Source organism: Geospiza fortis, unplaced genomic scaffold (assembly GCF_000277835.1).
Source record: "Geospiza fortis unplaced genomic scaffold, GeoFor_1.0 scaffold317, whole genome shotgun sequence".
Classification (NCBI taxonomy): Eukaryota; Metazoa; Chordata; class Aves; order Passeriformes; family Thraupidae; genus Geospiza; species Geospiza fortis.
The window spans coordinates 2,418,584-2,437,940 of NW_005054398.1; the positions used below are offsets into that span (position 1 = coordinate 2,418,584).

The window sequence follows — 19,357 nt, forward strand, 5'->3', positions numbered from 1 at the left end:
AGCAACCCCCCCCACTGGCCCCCCCTCAAACTGCAGCAGAGTCCCCCAGCCCCTACAGACCCCCACACCAGACCCTCCTAATGCCTGCAGATCCCAGACCAGACAGCCCAAGCCCTGCAGACTCCATCAACAGATCCCCACCCAGAACCCTAAGCACTTCCCCACCCCCGCAGCCCTCCCCCGCTCCTGTAGCCCTTCACCAGATCTCCCCCTTCCCCTGCAGACCCCTCACCATGCCCCAAAGGAGCAGCTCAGCCCAGCAGGTGCTTCAGCTTTTCTTTATTGATGAACAGTTGTGCTCTCCACCCCAGGGCCCATCAGAGTGCTGGGTGAGGGGGGGGCTCTGGAGTGGTGGGGGAACATGACTAACACAGGAGACAACGCTGCAAGGGGACCACGGGAAGCTCTGTGCATGGAGCCAACACCCTTCCCCTGCCCCCATTCCCGAAACAGCCAGCTCAGAAAGGCTGGATCTGCCTTGGACTGGGTCTGGAGAGGCGTATAGCCATTACAGGAGGGGGGAGTAGCAGCTTGCCTCGAGCAAGGAGGGGTCCAGCAGAACCGCTGACTAAACATCGCCTCTCCCCTTCCCCAAAACCCCACACCAGGGCCAGAGAAAGGGACATTTCAGACTCTGAGGACAATCACCAGGAAAACAGGAGTCCCAACAGCACGCAGGAACCTCCTACGCTGACTCCAACACACATCAAGGCAGGACTTTAACTACAGGGAGAGATTTTTAAAAAACTAAACATTTCAAGTATATTTATTTTAGTGATTTAAGGTCTCTTGCCCCTGCTGCTGCTGCACTGGGTGGTGTTTAGCAACCTACATCCACTCTAGGGACAAGGACAACAGCACAAGTGATGGCTGGTCTACTGCAAGGAGAGACAGGGCAGTGGGGTGGTGGGAGGGGAGGGGGCAGGGGGAGAAGGCCCGGTGGGTGTTCAGGGTACGGGCACCGCACGCATGGTGTTGGTGTAGCCAGAGCCGGGGCGCCAGCCCGTCAGCACGATCACCAGGTCGCCGCTCTTGAAGAACCCTCGAGCTTTGCCTAGGAGAGAAGAGGGAGGTGTCAGAGCCCAGTCCCACCCCGGCTCCTTGCCATGGGGCAACAGAGCTCATCACCCACTCCCTGAGTCACTAAGGCTGCCTGTGCCACAGCAGCTGGGGCTCCAGGAGGTATCAAAACCCCACCTTCCTGCTGCCCACCCATCTGACACCCTTTGTCTCTGCTCTGGGGTTCTCTGCAACAGAGCTTGAAATTGCACAGCACATGATTTGCAGGGGTGTAGGACAGAGTCAGCCCCACTCCAGGTTTCCCTTGTCCCTCAGGAGTGCAGAGTGTCACAGGCCTATCACTCACCACCATAAACCCAACCTGGTCTTCTGTTGGAAACTCCTTAAAGGCAGCTGTACCAAACCCACCAACCCGTTTCCCAACCGGATGTCGTTCTGCTCATGCAACCACCGCCCGTTTCCCGTCCGGATCCAGTTACCACACAGGCAGCCAGTTCCTCTCTTCCCATCACCAGTGACCCCAAAGTACCACCTAGGTGCTCAGGGCCACCACATTCTACCAGAGCCATGTCCCAGGGCATGGGGAGGGTGCCACTCACCAACATTCATGCCCAGGGCGACGCGCAGGTCCACGTCCTCGGCCCAGGCGTCCAGGGCGGGGTCTTTGCAGAGCACGGGGAAGATGCCGCGGTACAGGTGGGCCTGGCGCGCCGTCTGCTCATTGCGCGTGATGGCGATGATGGGGGCGCGCGGGCGGTACCGCGACACCAGGTGTGCCGACCTGCAGGGACAACAGCCACGCTGGGGCTCCGCACGGCCACCACAGCCTCCGGAGAGACACCTGGCAACGGCCTGCGGGAGCACAGCAGCCCAAGGTCTGGCTGTCAGCCACCAGGGCTCCCCAAAACCTCTGGGGGGATGTGACCAGTCTGCCCAAAAGCCACTCACCAACCAGCTTGATGCTCTGCTGGACCCCCAGCTAGGCAACGAGGCAGACCACCACTGGCTGTCCCCACTGGTGGTGACAATCTCCTCACCTCCAAGTTTAGCAAGTGCCATCAGGGTGTTTTGGTCCCTGAACAAGCCTTTACTTGTCTCTGTTGCTATGTTAGGGTGGCGAGGTGCCATTTATTCTGGCCTCTGCAAGCAGGCCTTGGCATCTCAACAGGGGTCCCTGAAAGTTCCCTGTTTTGAGGAGCTCCCGGTTTTCAGGGTGGAAAGAGCCGGTGCCAGCAGCGCTGCCCAAAGCATGCCAAGGAGGAAGCCATCTGCCTCCCAGCCACCTACTGAAGCCAGCAAACAGACCAGTTCCTCCACACAGAGCTCTGCTCCTGCACCCCATGGGAAGCAAATGCAACAGAGGCCAAAATTTATACTGGGAAGTTGGACACAAAGTCTTTAAAACGCCTTAAAATAGCAGCAGCACAGCCTGGGCGGGGACTAGACTACAGTTTTTCTTTCTCTGAGCACTGCTGAGGGAGAGAATCTGCAAACAGATTCAAACTGCAAGGCTAAGGCATCTGCAGCTCCATCTTTCCAACAGACATGCTGGTGTCTCCACTTGCTTTTGCAGCCTCGTTTAGTGTAGCCAAGCTCAGCAACACTCAGATGCAAAGTTTGCTGCTTAAAGCAGGGGCCAGCACACTTTCCCAAGCACCCAACCACACGTGCCAGCTCTCAAACAATCCTTCCCACACTGTCCAAGCCGCCTCCCGGGAGATCCGGGAGATTCAGGTACTCACAAGAGTTAACCTAATCCACAGCTAAAAATATTCAAATATCAGAGTTCAAATCTCTTTAAGAAGGTCAAGTGTAAGGCTGGAACATTTGACCAAGAAACATTAGAAGCATGAGGACATCCAGAACTCGGTGCTTATAGTTCCCTCCTCATCTCTGCAGAAAATAATTTTCTGCTCAAAATAATTTTAAGCTGTACGTTTTGGTGAAGGTTTCACCGATGGTCCGCATCTTCAGGTACATGTGCTGCACCTACTGTTTTGGTGTGAATCCAGTGTGAGAAATCCTGATTTCCTTCCAGAAAGCAGTCTGAGACTTATGGTCGGACGTGCTTTGGGAGCAGGCAGCCCAGGTCCTCTAGACAGAAGAGCTGATCCATGAGGCTCCAGCTCCCATTCCACAACTGGAAGAATGAGTCTGTGCTTGGCAGCTGTCACTGTTGCTGGACAGAAATCCCAAACTATATTGTTCCAGCACTCTTCACCTGCAGCCACTGAGCTCATATGGTGCTTGCCAGATGCCTCTCTGTGCAGAGATTATCTGCAGGCAGGGACAAGGAATCCTGGAAGAGGACATTTCCAACTCTCTCCATTTCCCTGCCTACCACTCACAGGCTGCGCAGTCCCTCTTCGCCCCTTAGGCTCAGGCAAGCTGGGCTGATGACTGCAAAGTCTAGCAAGGGACCAATAATTTGGATGCTACTAGAAAAGGCCAAAGCCTTGATTTAAAAAAAAAAATAGATTCTGCATCCACTGAACTTCTGCCTCACTGTTACATTGATGATTTCTTGCCAAGAAGTTTGAATTGAAGCTGCAACACTTATTTTCCCTTGACTCTTCCAGCTGGCGCCGCTGCCACTTGCAGCAGAGAGGGGAGGCTGGGCTCGGAGCTGGTGCCACGCTGGCAGAGGCAGGCCGAGGACTCCGAGCGTAGGGATCCATCTCCCGAGGAACCACCACTGCAGGCACTGCCAGAACCTGACTCCACTGGTCTCTCAAAGCCATGGGATTCTCCTTCCCCCACCCTGTCACACAGCAGGCTCGACCTGGGGGCACTGTCCCCTCCTACCTTCCAGACTTGGTGAGGACAATAATGGCCCCGCTGCAGCACTTGAAGGACGCTTCCACAGCGCCAACTGCAGCGGCCTCGGTGGGGTCGCAGTTGAGGGGGGTCAGACGACGCAGTTCCTCAAACAACTGCCTGTGAAAGATGGCGGCTTCGGCCTCCCGGGCAATCTACAAGAGCAACACGCGTTCGGAGACAACACTCACGGCAGGCGCTCGGGCACGGGGCAGGGCGAGGTGCTCCGGCACAGAGTGCCACATCTGCACTGCCAGCCTGTGGCATTGTCATTAACCAGCGAGCTCAGACTAAGCTCACACCAACAGCACGTCCCTGCAGAGGAACCACTCGATTCCCAAGGGCTGTTTTTCCAATGGTGGCACCTCGCCCTGTCAAGCCCACACTCAGGTGACACTCATGCCAACTGCCAGGCACTCTCGCTCTGCTCCTGCCTGCTGGGATCCCTCCCTGGCACAGGGTCAGCTCACATGGCAGCGGTTACACAAGGTTGGCATGGGCAGTGAGCAGCTGGCCAAAGACTGCAGTGTTAGAGTGCAGCGTGTTTAGCCACAGGAAGGGCTGGCCCAAGCCCCCTCTCTGAGCCCTACCTGCCGGACTCAGTCAGGACTAGCACGGCTGCAGCTAAGCCCTTAAAAGAGGCCTCCACGGCGCCCACCGCCATGGCATCGGCAGGGTCCCTGGTGTTAACATTGAGCCGTAAAATTTCTTCGAACAGCTGTCGATGGAACATTGCGGCCTCAGCCTCGCGGGCGATCTGCAGGCCCGAGTGGGAGGGAAGGAGGAGAACAGAGGAAAGAAAAGAAGGAAAGATATACCAGAGGAACGTGAGATCATATTAACTTGCTTAATTGTCATAGTAGTGCATGCAAGAAGGTATTAAGGTGAAGCAGTGAAGCTTTTTGTCTCTCGGGTTTTGACTTTGCAAATGCAAGAGGCTAAAATTCACCGTACCATGGGACTGGCAGGCCCCAGTCACTGGGCAGGCATTCCAAACATGCTGTTTTTGTTGTATTTGGGAGTTCCAGCAGAGCAGGCAAACGTAAATTGCTTTTCAAGGAGCAGAACAAGCCAGCTCAGAGCCAGACCGTGCTTTGTCATGGCTGATGATGACTTCTCTGAGAGACTCTTATGCCACCTACCTGCCTGCCCATGGTCCTGCTTGCAATTTTGTAAGAGGGAATATCTGGCTTTTTTTCCTAGGCTCCCAACAGCACCGAGTGCTGCTGGAACAGTTTTCATGGAGCCATCATGCAAGTAACACATTTTAAATGTCACCCCTGAAGGTGGGAGACTGTTCTCTCAGTCTTGTTACATTTAGATTAAATAACTTCAGCGTCAATGAAGACTTAGTTTAACTTCAGAGACAATGAAAATTTGGCTTCCCTTGAGAGCAAATAAAGATTTAGTTTGAGAGCCAACAAAGATTTATTTTAACTTGAGAGTCAATAAAGCTTCACATCCGAATGGGATACCAACTTCCTTTTGGTAATAGGGAAATAAACAGGAACAAGTCTTCCTTATAGGGCTGTCACAGATGTTGGGAGTGTTTGTACAGTGCCAGATATGGACAGATGAGAGGGACACAGGCACAACTAAAAGCTTTGTGTTCTGGCTGAGCATTGGCAACAGGTTCAGCAACCTGTCCATCCCAGAATCCTGGGAATCATCATGTCTAATCATCTTGGAAAGCCTGACAACCTGATAAAGAAGGCTTGCAGAGACTAGAAAAGCATGCAAAGGTTCATGATCTTCTCAAGGACAACTTCACCCAGTTACTCCACAAAGTGAACAGCTGCTACACAAAGCATGACAAGTTCGTGTTGAATTAGAGACTGATGTGCCATCACAGTGAAAGCTTTGGAGTTAGAAAAATCAGAATTTTGCTACTCTAGTGCTAATGAATTATTTTACGTGATGCTGGGAATTATCCCTTCCACAGTTATCAGTTTAAGCCAAAGCAGTTAAGTATCTTAGGTCTAAAAATAACAGGACACAGGCAGCAGGCCGGAAAAGCAGGCCAGTGCCAACTTGTCCTAAAGCATATTGTTGCTGCTGGATTTAGATAAAAGGGGAGTATTTGCATCACAACACTTACTCCAAATGCAGGAGCTGGAAGCCTGGTATTTATTTTCAGCTCCTGCACAAAGGGGCAGCAGGTCCATGTAACAGAGAGCAGATCTGATTTTAGAGGGAAGTCTGCACTCCCCACGTGTAATGGAATGTGGTAATACAGGTGTCTGCTTTGACAGCAGCTGCAGAGGGGCACAGCAACCCTTAACTTCACCCCACAGCTGGATCTGCTCAGACAAGAATAGCTAGAGAGGGTTTCCAGTTGGTGCACAGATGGGGATACCAGGGAGGTGGGAGAAAGGAAAATGGAGAGGCTGTTTAAACCTTGGTCCCATCAGGCAGCATAGCATGGCCAGGCTGGGCTTTGAAGTGTGGATCCTGGAGTGGAATGGGATGGATGTCCACTCCCACCTACAGCAATCAGCCTGCCCAGTATGTAGAAGTTTGCTACTGGCCACTTCAGATGGGTTATAATATCCACCTGCTCCAGCCATGCTGCAGATCCCCAGACCATGGTTACTCAGGATATTGTTGCTGGGCTTGACTAACAAGAACTGAATTAGCTCAGAGGAAAGACTCTCACTGTACTGCATGTGCTCCTACCACAAGAGTTGGCACCTTGCTGCCTAGAACATCTTAGTCAATCTGTATTTCAATTTCTGCACACTGTTAAAGCCTTCAGTGCTTCTCCAGGAGCCCTGGTGGAATGAACACCATGCCCAGGTCTGTAGGAAGAGGGAAGCACAGGCAACAGATCCTCAAATCAGGCTACAGGTACAATACAACCTGCCCAGACCAAAGAATTAATGCCAGGATGGAAACCCAGGTGTAAGGTTTGCTGCAGCAAGTTCCCAAGTCTTGGTAGGCAGTTGATCCTTGTGATTTAGGGGTTGGAAGAGGAGGGAAAAGCTTTAAGGTGCACTAGTATTGGTTAGTGAAGTTAGTATTTGGCCTGTAAAGGAGCACCACTGCCCACTGATCGTAAGTTGTATTTTGCATTTGCCTCATGCAGAAAAACACCACTCCATATTGAGGTGAAAGATGTTTAGGTAACACACTGCAAACCAACACTGGCTGAGTTGAATAACCTATAGAAGCTGAATTACAAATAAAACTGGTGAGAGTTAGAACTTGCGATGTGATTCACATAGTGTTGTGATTCACAGCACTGGTAACTGGGGAGCAGCAACGCCCACAGGTACTTGACATGAGGCTTATATCAGCTGAAACACGAACTTGAAGCAGAGCAGAGGTTTCTGGCAGTTCAGGCATGTAAAAATATAGTGCTGTCAGTACTCATGCAACAAACCCCCCAATCCCCAGCACGCAGCAGGTGCTGAATGCAACAGTGCTGTAAATCAACCTCAGGAGCCTCCCCACCCCCTCCCATGCAGGAGTCAGCCAAAACCTTTCATTATCTATAGATAAACTGCTTAAAGCAGCTCCTTGACCCTGCAGAAGTTTAAGGCATTTAATATGCCACTGCAATAGGACATTGGATGAAATTTCTATTGAGGTAAAGGCAAAAAGAAATTTAAAGTTTTGTATCTCAGCATTACAGAGCAGCTCTCAGCTCTGCTTGGCAAGTTTAGAGCACATAAATTGAGATTCCAGGCCCTCAGAACCATGCTTGTTCACAAAAAATCACTCACAGCAGAGTGCAAGACAAAAACTGGCTATTTTAGGCAGCCATTTAGGCCTTTGAGTGGCCAGCTGAGGTGGCCAAGAGCAAGGTGGTGTCCCTGTGCCCAGCAGGGCAGGGCAGGCAGTACTCACAGCGTGCTGCATGCGCACAGCCTCCAGGGGATAGTCTCCCTTGGCTGTTTCCCCGGACAGCATGATGCAGTCTGCGCCGTCCAGGACGGCGTTGGCCACGTCGCTGCCCTCAGCACGGGTCGGGCGAGGCTTCTTGATCATGCTTTCCAGCATCTGGGAGAGAACAAATCCACAGGGATCAACACACTGCCAGAGGAAGTGGCTGCACTTCAATACTCCTTATGGCTTGGACACAAGGCGGGGTGCAACCTCAGGAATCCAGGAGTTCTCCAGGGGTATGGAAAAGAATGAGGGTCTGGTCCCTAAACCAGCTTTGATTTAAAGCCTCCATAAGTAAGGAAAATAATCCATTCCATCTTATACCCATTCCACATTTACTCCTTTTCCAGGGAGATTTAAGCCACACAACATCCCAGACAAAATACTCCAACCTTCCACTTCAACTTCTCAGCACAAAGCTTGGTCCAAGGAACTCAGAGCTCTTTAGAGCAGTGTGGCATTAGATGCATTTATGTAAAGCTCAAATCCAGTCATACATTCTCAAATTTGGGGGTTATATCATCCAGAAATCATAAAGAGCAATGAAGTCACCTTCCCCCAACACAAGATTTCAAATGCTTTAGACAATACGTACAGGGTAGTAAAATCACAACAAGTTAACTCTGCCAGCTTTCTAAGCATCCCCACTTAAAAGAGTGGAAAACAGGACAGCTTTCCAGAGGTGAGCACTTCCTAATCTCTTTCCACACCCCAGTTCTGGCCAGCTCTCCTGTCTTCCTTGGGTGCTCAGCTTCTCCCCAGCTGGAGCTCACCACTTATTTAACCACTATTTGCTTCACCCATAGGACATTGCCTGAGGTTGTGTTTCAGCTGCATTTCTGTAGCAATACAGGAAAAAGGAGCACATGCCACTGTAAATCCAGAACCTTCTTTAATGATTGCTGTCTGAAGAAGTCTTCACTTCCACAGCCTGTGTGTAGAGCAAGGACAGTCAGGAAACCAATCCTAACAGTGCTCGAGGACTGTGCAAGTGATCCCTATTTACTCCCAGAAAAAGGAGATGGATCCTTTACTCAGTTCCTTCTGAAGCTGCAGGGTGGGTACATTTTCTAAGACACCTGGGAACCCCAGCAAACCGTCCCTGTCAGGCAGGGGTGAGTTGCCACAAGGTGCCAAGGAAAAGCATGTGCCATCCTTCCCAGGAATTTGCAAGGTCAGCCCCAAAGGCTCATGACCACGTGACGTTTTTGAGGCATATAACCTTTGGCAAGAGGTCCCATAATCTAACTGGGAAAAGATCCCAAACACAGCAATGCCTAAAAATATGAGCTTTTCAGCTATGAGCAAAATTCCTTTACATCTCACTCGTTAACCAATGCCATCAACCCATGGCTGCGCCAACATTCCCCCCGGGCAGACTCTGGCAGTGAGGAGCCAAAGGTGGTGTTTCCAGTACCTGAGTGGCACAGATGATGGGTTTGCCAGCCCTGTTGCAGCGCCCAATCATCATCTTCTGGGCAAGGAAGACTTTTTCAGCTGGGATCTCAATTCCCAGGTCACCGCGGGCCACCATAATGCCATCACTGGCCTCCATGATCTCATCAAACCTGACAGTGAGAGAAGAGCTGTGTTATCCCATTTGCTCTGCAAAGCACCTTCCCATCTGTCTGTCCTCCTCTGAAAGGAGCACTCACGCTTTTCATGGGCTGTTTGAGCTCTTGCAATGCCAAGGAAGGAGGAAGAAAACCAGAAGCAAGGCACAGCACATATTCAGTGCAACACAAAGCTGCCTGAAGCTACAAAAAGGGAGTGTGAGTCGCTTTATTTCAGTGTGACAAACCCAAAGCATCCCCTGCACAAAGCTCACCTGCGCACACCCTCATGGTTCTCAATCTTGCTGATGATCTTGATGTGCTTTCCCTTTTCCCCCAGCACCTTCCTGACAGCGTGGACATCAGCAGCCTTGCGGATGAAGGAAGCAAACACCATATCCACGTTCTGCTCCACACCAAATTTGAGGTCCTGAATGTCCTTTTCAGAGACGGCAGGCAGGTCGACGGCAGCACCGGGCAGGTTCACACCCTTCTTGCTGCCGAGCATGCCGCCGTTCTCAACCTCTGTCATGACATAGTCCTTCCCTGAAACACAGGTTCCCATGGTCAGTGTTTACAGGACAACTCCTGCTACCAACTCCCACACACCTCCCTGCCTGGGAACTGCGGTGTCAACAGCAGCACACGCGATAAAAAGCACATCCCATCTCTTCAGAGCCTTTCTGTATCACACAGGCTTGCAGTTTATCCTTGGGAACACAATAGATTGGTCTAAAACAACTTCCAGGCTTTCCTAGATAAGATTGCAGCTGCTCACCGCAGGAGGCTGGGATTGCCTCCCCCAAGAAAAGCTCGCAGGGTGCAATTTTGCACACAGAGCCCTGCAACACCAAAGCCTCGCCTCCCACTCCCTACATGCTCACAGATTTAGAGGCTTGAGGCTACAGCAGTTTAGGCAGCACTATAAAGGGAGGATTATGGAAGTAACATTACCAGTTAAAACTAGTTCTGTCTCTTAACTACAAAACCCAGGGTCTGTGCTGTAAACCAGTTAAAGCTTTCATTAAGAGCATGAATTAGCCTGGCTGATCATGAACAGTGGTATGGCCCTATCACACATTCCCCTTTGAAGATGGGGTTTAGATGCCAGCCCAGTGAAACCCAGCTGAAGTTAAATTTTGGAAAGTTCCTACACTTGAGATAGAGAAATTTAGCTGAAAGTCTCACTAAACCATCAAGAACCATGTTCTCCTTTCTACAACTGCAAACTACGAAACAGTTACTGGAGGGAAACCACAAGTACGTCCTGAGGAACACACAAATAGGCAGAGCTAAACTGGCTGTTACCCACCTTTCTCCTTAACCACCAAAGAAATCAGACCATCATCCACGTAGACTTTGCTGCCAACTTCCACAACTTTGATGAGATTCTTGTAGTCCACCCAGAGCGTGTTCTCATCACAGTTCTCCATGAAGGCATCGTCCAGGGTCACTTTGAGCTGTGCGCCCTTCTTCAGCTCCACTTCTGCTGTGCCACTCTGTGTGACAACAAAACCAGTAAAAACCAGTACACCGCCACCTTGCAGCCCACAGCCATCTGTCAGAACTTTTGGGAGGTGGTTTGTTACCTCATTTCCTATGATATTTTTTTGTTTGGAAATGGCCACAGGTTTAACATGGTAACGAGTCTGTGTGGTGAAAAAAGTGTGATAAAAAAAAGCAACTTACTCCCTTAATGAGTCCAGTTCGGATTTCAGGTCCCTTGGTGTCCAGTGCAATGGCCACAGGCCTGTAGGTGATGGGATCAGAGGCAAAGCTCTCTGTGGCTTCGCGCACATTCTTGATTGTGCCCTCATGATACTGGCAAGAAAAGAAAAAAGATGGAAATGTTCAAGCTGGTTCTACTTGCTTGCTTACAGAAAAGATCCCAGTGCACCCCAGAGGCTGCCCAAGCTGACTGTTCTGCTCCAAGTCTCAGTTCTACCTTCAAAATTTAACCCAGACAAAGCTTCCTGTAATAGTGCAAGGATACAAGGGCTTTCCTGCCATGAAGGTGGAGTCTGGAAGTTACCTGGTGTGCCCTCAGCTCTAATTCCAGAGGGACAACTCAAGGAGACAGTCAAAGGTCTGGCTGAAGTGATTTTTCATGAGGACACACATCTGCCAATCAAAGGTGGCTCACCAACCAAGAGGCCTTTAGGAGTAACTTTTCCAAAAGCTTACCTGAACACCTGCCTATTCAACACAGCAGAATATTCACAGACCAGCAGCTGGATAATTGTGTGCATTCAAAGAGACCTGATGGCAGAAGAATGTCACAGTGCCACTGGTGGCTGTGCTTCTCCTATCAGAGCAAGGGCAGATGCCTCTCCACACTGCTAGCTCCCACACACACTTCCAGCCTAGCCCACTATCAGTCCTGCAGGTGGACAGGCTTTTCACTCTTTGGCCTGAATTCCCACAGATAAAGGACTTCCTAAAATAACGTTATCCATGTAAATATTTACAGTTTATTTCCGGAGTCAAAGCAAACACAGACAGCTAAATAGTCCAGCATCACACACCTGGCTTCCAAACCTCGTTTGAGAGACCATTTTGCTAAATGCTGCCAGTTTTAAGATAGTTTTGTGACAAAACCCATGCCAGCTCCCTCAAATGTGCTACAGATGGCCAAGAAATCAATTTATTCTCTTTGTTTAAATAACATTAAGAGATAACCTCAACTACTCAGAACTAGTAAGAGTTGTGTAACACTTGACAGACTCTAGCAGATAACACATACCCTTTCCTCTCTGTGGCACATGAACTGATGGAGTTTGACCTGACTCACCCTGAACACTCGGTTCCCTTGTGTCACTCACTCACCCCAACACGAGCCCTCCACACTGACTTCAATATCTCAGGGATGATAAGCCAGCACCAGGAAGGTTGGACTGCAAAAAGCCATGCTGAAGTTCACATGTGTGCCCTCAGCCAGAAATACCTAACAGCTGATAACTCTATAGCAGGAAAATGAGTCAGTTTATTGACAGTGTGCAATCTGGGATTGAGTCGGCCTTGACCCTTCCAGGGACAGCAGCTGGGGTGGATGCAGCACAGAAAGCATGCCCTGACAGTGCCACAACACTTATCTGAACCTAATCATCAGAGATTTCCATTTTAGTTTGATACCAAGGACTAACTGGCTCCTAGGGAGTGACTTTCTGAAGAGTCCCACACGCAGAACAGGAATGCAGGCAGAACTGAAGGTAAAAGCCATTTTTAGTCTATGTAAAGGGGAGCCAAGTGGGTGCCAAAGCACCTCTTGTAAAGCTCAAGCACTGGTAAATGCTTTGGGGTGGAGAGAAGAACTGAAGCACCTGTGACAGACAGAAGCTCTTTGGGCCTTCACTGGAAATGAGGGCATTTTGGAGGAGCCAGGATGGGACACGAGCTCAGGACTGGCTATGCCTGATGGTCACACTCTGCAGGTGACAGCCACACCAGAGCCTGCAGTCGGCTTTGTTGGTGTGAAATGTATGATTAGACCTCACACAAAGCAGGAAGAATAAAGACCTCAGCCAAGTTCACAGACCCCAGCAACTGGGCAATAACGGTGTCAGAATTCCCAGTTTCAGCCTGGCCACCAAGTCCCTGATGTGTCACCTGGCCCGAGAGCCACCCAGCTGCAAGGATTTGCCTCCTGGGATGCAGTTACTCCACACTATTCTTTCTCCAGGCTGATTTCCCAACTGCAAGACAAGCACTGACACTATCCCAGGGTGGTTAGTCAAGGTCTGATGGTTGCCCACAGTTAAGTATCAGCCCTTTTGATCCTGACACTGCCCTGTGCTCATTAAAGTCTACCAGGGTGAGAGGCCAAGCTGTTGCATACCACAAGGCTCATGGGTCACTAAGTAAAGCCACCTACAGCTGCTACTGGGTGACATTTTGAAAGTTGGAAAGCAGCCAGGGTCAAAAAAAAACCCCAAAAAACCTCAGCAGAATGGGATCCTCAGCTCCTCCAGTATCACTGAGGGTGTCAGCTATTTATAGCAATAAGGGCTTGACTGTCATGGAGTGTTGATTTCTTCTGACCTTATTTTTCTGAGCTCACCACACCACGTCCCAAGCTCCACGGTGGGACCTTCCAGAGTGCCAGGAATGCATCTGGAGCAGCTGGTGAGCCAGAAAACCCAGGGGCCCATTCTTCCCACTGAGCACAGTCATTACATCAAATCACCAATAACAGATGCCTTTTGATCAGGGTTATTCACAGATCACTTGCTTGCAAAATCCCCAGCAATGCAACAAAAAGTGAGATTAACTGATAGCGTGACCTCCTGCAGAGGTGAAAACAGGGACAGGTCTTCTCAGCTTCTGCTGCTCACTGGGAAGCAGCAGCTTTGGGAACAGCAGGATATGAGGAAGAACTGAAGGATTTCAGGGCAAGAAGTTGGCACACAGTGTCAAATATCAGTTACCTGGCTCCCTGCTACAGGGCAGGGTGTGCAATTGAATTGCTTTCAAAATGGCTCACAAAATACACTTCAATGTTATCAACTGCGACGCAGGCTCGGTATGTACAACCAGCACACCTTCCCCAAAAGCAGCTATTTGACCTTGCCACACCAGGGATGGTCTGGATGAAGCTGGATTTCCCTCCTCCCTAAGGACAGGCTCAGCAGACACACAGGGGCTGTAGCAGCTCAGACCACACCCTCACCTCATGGGTGCCGTGAGAGAAGTTGAGGCGGGCAACGTTCATTCCAGCTTTAATCATTTCCCTCAGCTTGTCCACAGAGCGGGAGGCCGGGCCTAGGAGGAAGAAACAGTTTGAACATTAACTTTAGAAAAAATAATGAGGTAACCCACACAGACCAGGTTGTTTCATGTGGAAGAGAAAAGGTAAATGGATACATTTGCTGCATTGCTCAGTGCTGCAGCAGCAAATATTGTTTTAACTTGCCCACGGAGTGCAGCAGAACCCAAGCAATTCTGATTTCCCTGGATACTGGATTCACTCCCAGCAGTAACACAGGTTAGGCAAACATGGGAAAGTCATGTTCCTTCACCACACAGAATGAGCCCTGGCAAGGGATGAAAGTCAGATCCTTCTCACAATTTCCCTCCTAAGTTTCACCAAGGTGTGGGCTCCTAGCTGCAATTCTCTCCTGTCTAGGAATAGCCTACCAATGGTGCAGATGATGCCGGTGTTCCTGGCGATGGTTGGCTCCGAGTCGATGTCCAGGCGGCACATGTGCTCCAGGAAGGTGTCTGCCATGGCAGCATGCAGCTGCTGGGTCTGGATGGCCCCTGCATCGTGGTGCTTCGACATGGTTGCTAGATTCCTGTGTCTGGAAGGGAAGAAAGCGGTGCCAGGTTTGGGAATCACCCACCCCAAACTGCCCGTCAAGCAGAGACACCAAGACAACAATGTGATGAATATGGAGGTTACAAGAAAGCTGCTACTGGGTCAAACTATCTTTATGTTCCTATTTGAGAATCCTAACAGGCAAGGCACATTTCTATTTCCATGTCATCCCCCACATGGACCGCCCAAAGCTCACCTGCCTTCTATGCAGATGTTCCCTTCATAGCTTCTCTTCATTGCCAGTCTTCCCTTGGAGCTACACAACGCAACAAAATTCAAGCACTTGAGTGCACAGGCAGAGGTTCTGCCTCCTCCCTCCCAGCTCTCCACTCATTTCTCCTACAGGCCTTGACTGCACGTCCCATCCCACACGGGACCAGGGCAGCTCGGCACTGGCGTGACTGCGGCACGCCCAGACACGGGCAACCTTCTGCCCAGGAGCACCTAATCACAGCAAAGTCCACATAAGCCTAAACCCCATCCTTTAAGCCTGGACAAGCAAGCAGACTTGAGTTGATTAAACACAACACTTTGGCGGAGAACACACAAAAGACTGAAGATTTAAGACACTCAAAGTCCCTCTTTGACTCAAGATGCTGCAGGTCTCCCCCACGTCCTGCACTCCCCTTCACCTACAGCACCAAAATTTATCATCAGGTTTAAAACTGCTCATATTTTTCAACATTTGGATTAAAAAAAACCTCTCTGACCTCAGGTTGTTTGCCCCCTCTGGACTAGAGAGCTTCCACAACAGCAGGACCAGCCTATTCTTTGGCAACCAACCTATCCTTCAAAAAGGATGCTGAGCTGAAGCTTAACAGTCCACTGGGATGGGAGGACATTCCTTTCACAGCAGTGCTGGTGCCCCAGGCATTTCTAATTGCAATAATTTTCTTCTCAAGTAGTAGTGGCAGCTCAAAGCTTTGTCTCTTGGACCTGCCCAGGCTAAAATCTCAGCGCTACAAAAGCCTCTGGTAAAAGAGTGATGCAAGGTGGTGGCTACTGGCATGGGCAGATCACTCATTTTGTCTTTAAAGACCGGTTTAGCTTCAAATGCTGTGCCCTGGGCACACAGGCGAGACTCAGAGCAGGCATGAGCAGCCTTCATCTGCAAGATGTGCTTACAGAAACACAGGCTGGGGCCCAGCTAAAAGCTGGGACAGAGCAGGAATACAGCTGGGCTTTTGCTCTGCCCACCCCAGGCAGACAAAGCCCACCAATAAACCACAGAATGGTGCAAAGGGCACACACCAGCCGGCTCAGCATATCCAGCTTTGACACAGAGGCACCAATAAACCCAAAACCTGTGGCAGAGCTGGCAGCACTGAGCAGTGAAAGGCAGAGCAAGCCCTGCCAGCCTGCTCCTGATGCTCCTCCCCTGCTCCGCAGCCCTTCCTCATGTACGTGCAGATCCTCGCGCAGGCAGCCCTGACTCACCCTCACCGCGCTGCCATGCGCCACACAGCAGCCAGGCCAGCAAAAACCATAATTTGACCTGGCAAAGCTTTTTTTCCCTCAGCCCTGCCAAAAGCTGCTGATTCACTGGAGTCACTACAAGAAAGTCTGCCCACATAAAAAGCCCAACAAAGTCTCATTATTATAGGAAAACCCTCTGGTCAGTTCTAAAACATTGTGTTTCAGCCCTCTAACACTTGCTGTTTCACCCTCCGACACCTGCAGAGCAGTGTCAGTTTCCTTGGATGCCAAAAAAAACAAGCCTTTGCTGGGAAATCACCTCCACGCACAGGCAATCGGGTTTGCACAGCTTCTAGGAACAAGAAGAATACTGAACAAGGTATCCCAACACGGAAACTGCAGCCAGAGCACAATTTGAAAGTTAATAAAAAATAGTCAAGTGAATTCTCCCTGCCTCATGGAAATCCCCCACCCACTCATGTCATTTGCAAATATAATTTTAACACCCTTGAAGTCTTTATAAAGAGAAAGGAAAAGTTCACTTCCCAGCCAGTATCCCCTTCATAGGATTCTCCAGCAGGTTCAGAGGGCTCAGAAAAATTAACCACAGACAGAGTGACCTTGTCCAGCGGCGAGAGCAGAGACGCAGGAGCCAGAAAATATCCCAAACACCCATCTGTCCACAGCACCATGCCCACGACCACCAAGAGTCTTTTCAATGCTCCCTCCTGCCTTCCACCACCGTGCATTTACAAAGCATCAACTGAATTTTACTGGAATGACTGGTCTCATATTTATAACAGGAATGTCTGGCATTTCCCACTACTCTGCTTTTTTTAACATCAAACAGAGGAGCAAGGACTTTAAGGACACCAGAAAACACGGAGCACTCAGTCTGGGCAGATTGAGGAAGGGGGGTTAGCAATACCCTACAATGCCTGAATGTCTCCAGCACTGAATAAACCTGAATTCATTCCTCAAGGAGTAACGATTAAATCGCGAAATTTATTACTTGGCCTGCCCATGCTTCAGGCAGAGTGTCCCATTGATGTCTGGTATCTCCACAGCTCCAGAATATTCCAGACTGAGCCATTTGAGGTCAGGACTGGTTTTTACTGTAGCCAGGTTAGTAACTCCAGCCAGCTCACCCCATGGGTCAGATGAGAGAAAGCCTAAAATCACAGTCTCTCTGGATATGCCCTTGGGGATGGAGAAAGGAGAGGGAGCAGCAATCCCCACCCAGGACCAAGTCCTAGCTGTTACTGGTGACAAAGGGAAGTAGAAACTGCAGCAGGGGCTGTCCCCAGGCCACAGCCAGAGATGTGTCACCGCCTGCAGGAACTCCAGCCAGGAGGCTCCCAGGGGGAAATGATTCGGGATTTACTAGTCAGCCTCACTTACACAACCTCACGGATGCTGCAGAACAAGGCTGCTCATGCCCAGTGACCCTGTCCAGAGGCAGAAATGGTTTGAGTTAGTGCTCAGGGCAGAGTTATGAAACCAAACAGGCCTTCAGATTCCCAAAAGAAGCCTAGAAAAACATCAGCTTTGCTCATTCCAGAAGCTGAAGGCACTCAACAACAGAGAAATGCAGCTCTGCAGAGCAGCAGGTTTTTACCCTGGCCTGGCATCCCCTCTCCCAGGGAGGGAGGACAGCACATTCCTGCCAGGCAGCTGGTGCTGGAGGTGGTGTCTCGCTGTTACGTAAGGACAAAATGGCCACCCCAAAATTCCACCCTTTTTCTGCAAGCCTGGATGGAACCCAGGAGCCACCACCTGCTCCTGGCTGGCCGATGCTCTCCCAGCACTGAGCTGCGGATCCACGGGAGGAGAGACCCACAACGGAGATGCCTCTCCAGCTTTTTGGCAATGGGGAACAGGAAGATCAGGCTGGCTCTGGCACCTTCCCCGTGTGCTGCTGGCTCAGCTGAGCTGCCCTCCCTGGAAAGCTTAACTAAAAAAAATAAGAGGAGGTGGCAAGCATCGGAGACTTATCTCATCTCAGGGGTATTTGTAGGACAAACCTACAGGCTTAACCTTGCAGAGGACAAGGAGCCCTTCAGCTTGGCAAAAAGCACCTGGCTGCCTTCAGGCAAGCTGCAAAAACCTGCTTTACAGGATAAAAGCAAGCTTGGGGGTTTTCTTTTCACATTTAACTAGGTAGAAGTGTAGACCACTGTGCTGCATCCCCACTCCAGGATGGAGATTGCTGCACGTGGCAGCGCCCCGGTACTGCAGCCCCATTCTCTACGTGCCATCCATCACCACCCGCTGCGGCTCCATCTTCCCCCGGGAGAACAACGGCCAGGCGGCAGATAAAGGACAGAGCACGTGCTCCAGCCGGCCTGGGAAACGTCTTACTCCCTTTAAATTAAATAATCAACTTGTTGGGTGGAAAGGGAATTAAGGCCGGCGGTGGATCACTACGACTAACAGCAATAAATAAGGGTTTTAATAACAGTTTCAGATAGAGAAAACAGTACGGCACAAAAAAAATAAAATAAAAAAAAAAAAAACCACCGCAGGCTGCTGCAGACTCTCCAAGCTCTTTATCTAGTGCAAGTGAAGTTTCTCAGAAGGGTTTCACAGGCAGAAGTCCCCGGTTCAAGCACGTGGCTCACAGCAGCGCTTCCTGCCTAGCACAAAAACCTTCTGCTTAATCCGGTGATGGGCTGGAAACCTGCTGGCACCAGTACAGACCATTAACCCATCAAACTCCTTTATATTAGCCAGAATTCTGCTCTATAAGCAGGATCTCGGGCATAAAATTACACTCTTTAGAGGGGTTTTTTGGTTGTTTTTTTTTTTAATTAAGCACTTCTAATTGCACAAGTTCCTGGATGTGTCTGAGTAACCAAAAATTTGTCATTTCATCTTTGAGTCAAGGCAACTCACGACGAGCAGCAGGAAAATTAACAGTTTAAAGTGACAAAAATCTTCATAAAACCCTGATTTTTTTTTTTGTTAACCTGGGCCTCTCTGATACCGAATTGCCTTATCAGAACAAAAGCAGGTTTTCAGAGATTGCCGTCTACTTTTAGTACTCTGAGAAGACAGTCGGGAGGTTGCCATTGTCCGCCGACAAAAGCGCTATTCATGCCTTGGTAGCTCTGCAAAGGGGGTTTAAACACGTTTGAAAGGTTTTCCCAGTTCAAGAAAACTATCTAAATCAACTGGATGTGTTTAAGCCGGCACAATTACGGCAGAAGATAAATTCAGAAGGGGCCTTCTCTTCCCGGGGGGGCCGGGAAGAGGCTGCAGCATCAGCGGTGGGTGCAGTGAGCCGGGCGCTGATTTAAGCTGATGCCCTTTGGGAACTGCCGGCTCTTACGTGAGCGCGGGCACGGGG

The 19,357-nt window shown here is 50.1% G+C and overlaps 1 protein-coding gene across 5 annotated transcripts in view; it reads right to left on the bottom strand.

The window, feature by feature from the left end:
- Positions 1-262: 262 nt before the first annotated feature.
- PKM (pyruvate kinase M1/2) overlaps positions 263-19,357 on the bottom strand; it is a 23,406-nt gene continuing 4,311 nt past the window's right edge. The window contains exons 1-11 of one of the 5 annotated variants that reach the window (XM_031061043.1): positions 14,789-14,848; positions 14,412-14,575; positions 13,945-14,036; positions 10,968-11,099; positions 10,591-10,777; positions 9,554-9,824; positions 9,143-9,293; positions 7,687-7,839; positions 3,824-3,992; positions 1,620-1,708; positions 263-1,054 (exon numbers count right to left, since the gene is read on the bottom strand). In XM_031061043.1, coding sequence (XP_030916903.1) covers positions 1,626-1,708; positions 3,824-3,992; positions 7,687-7,839; positions 9,143-9,293; positions 9,554-9,824; positions 10,591-10,777; positions 10,968-11,099; positions 13,945-14,036; positions 14,412-14,575; positions 14,789-14,829 — 1,443 coding nt within the window. In that variant the 5' untranslated portion in view covers positions 14,830-14,848 and the 3' untranslated portion in view covers positions 263-1,054; positions 1,620-1,625. Of the gene's footprint in view, positions 1,055-1,619; positions 1,802-3,823; positions 3,993-4,427; positions 4,595-7,686; positions 7,840-9,142; positions 9,294-9,553; positions 9,825-10,590; positions 10,778-10,967; positions 11,100-13,944; positions 14,037-14,411; positions 14,576-14,788; positions 14,849-19,357 lie in introns of those variants that run through there. The other 4 variants (XM_005425894.2, XM_031061042.1, XM_005425897.3 and 1 more) reach the window with 4 other exon arrangements.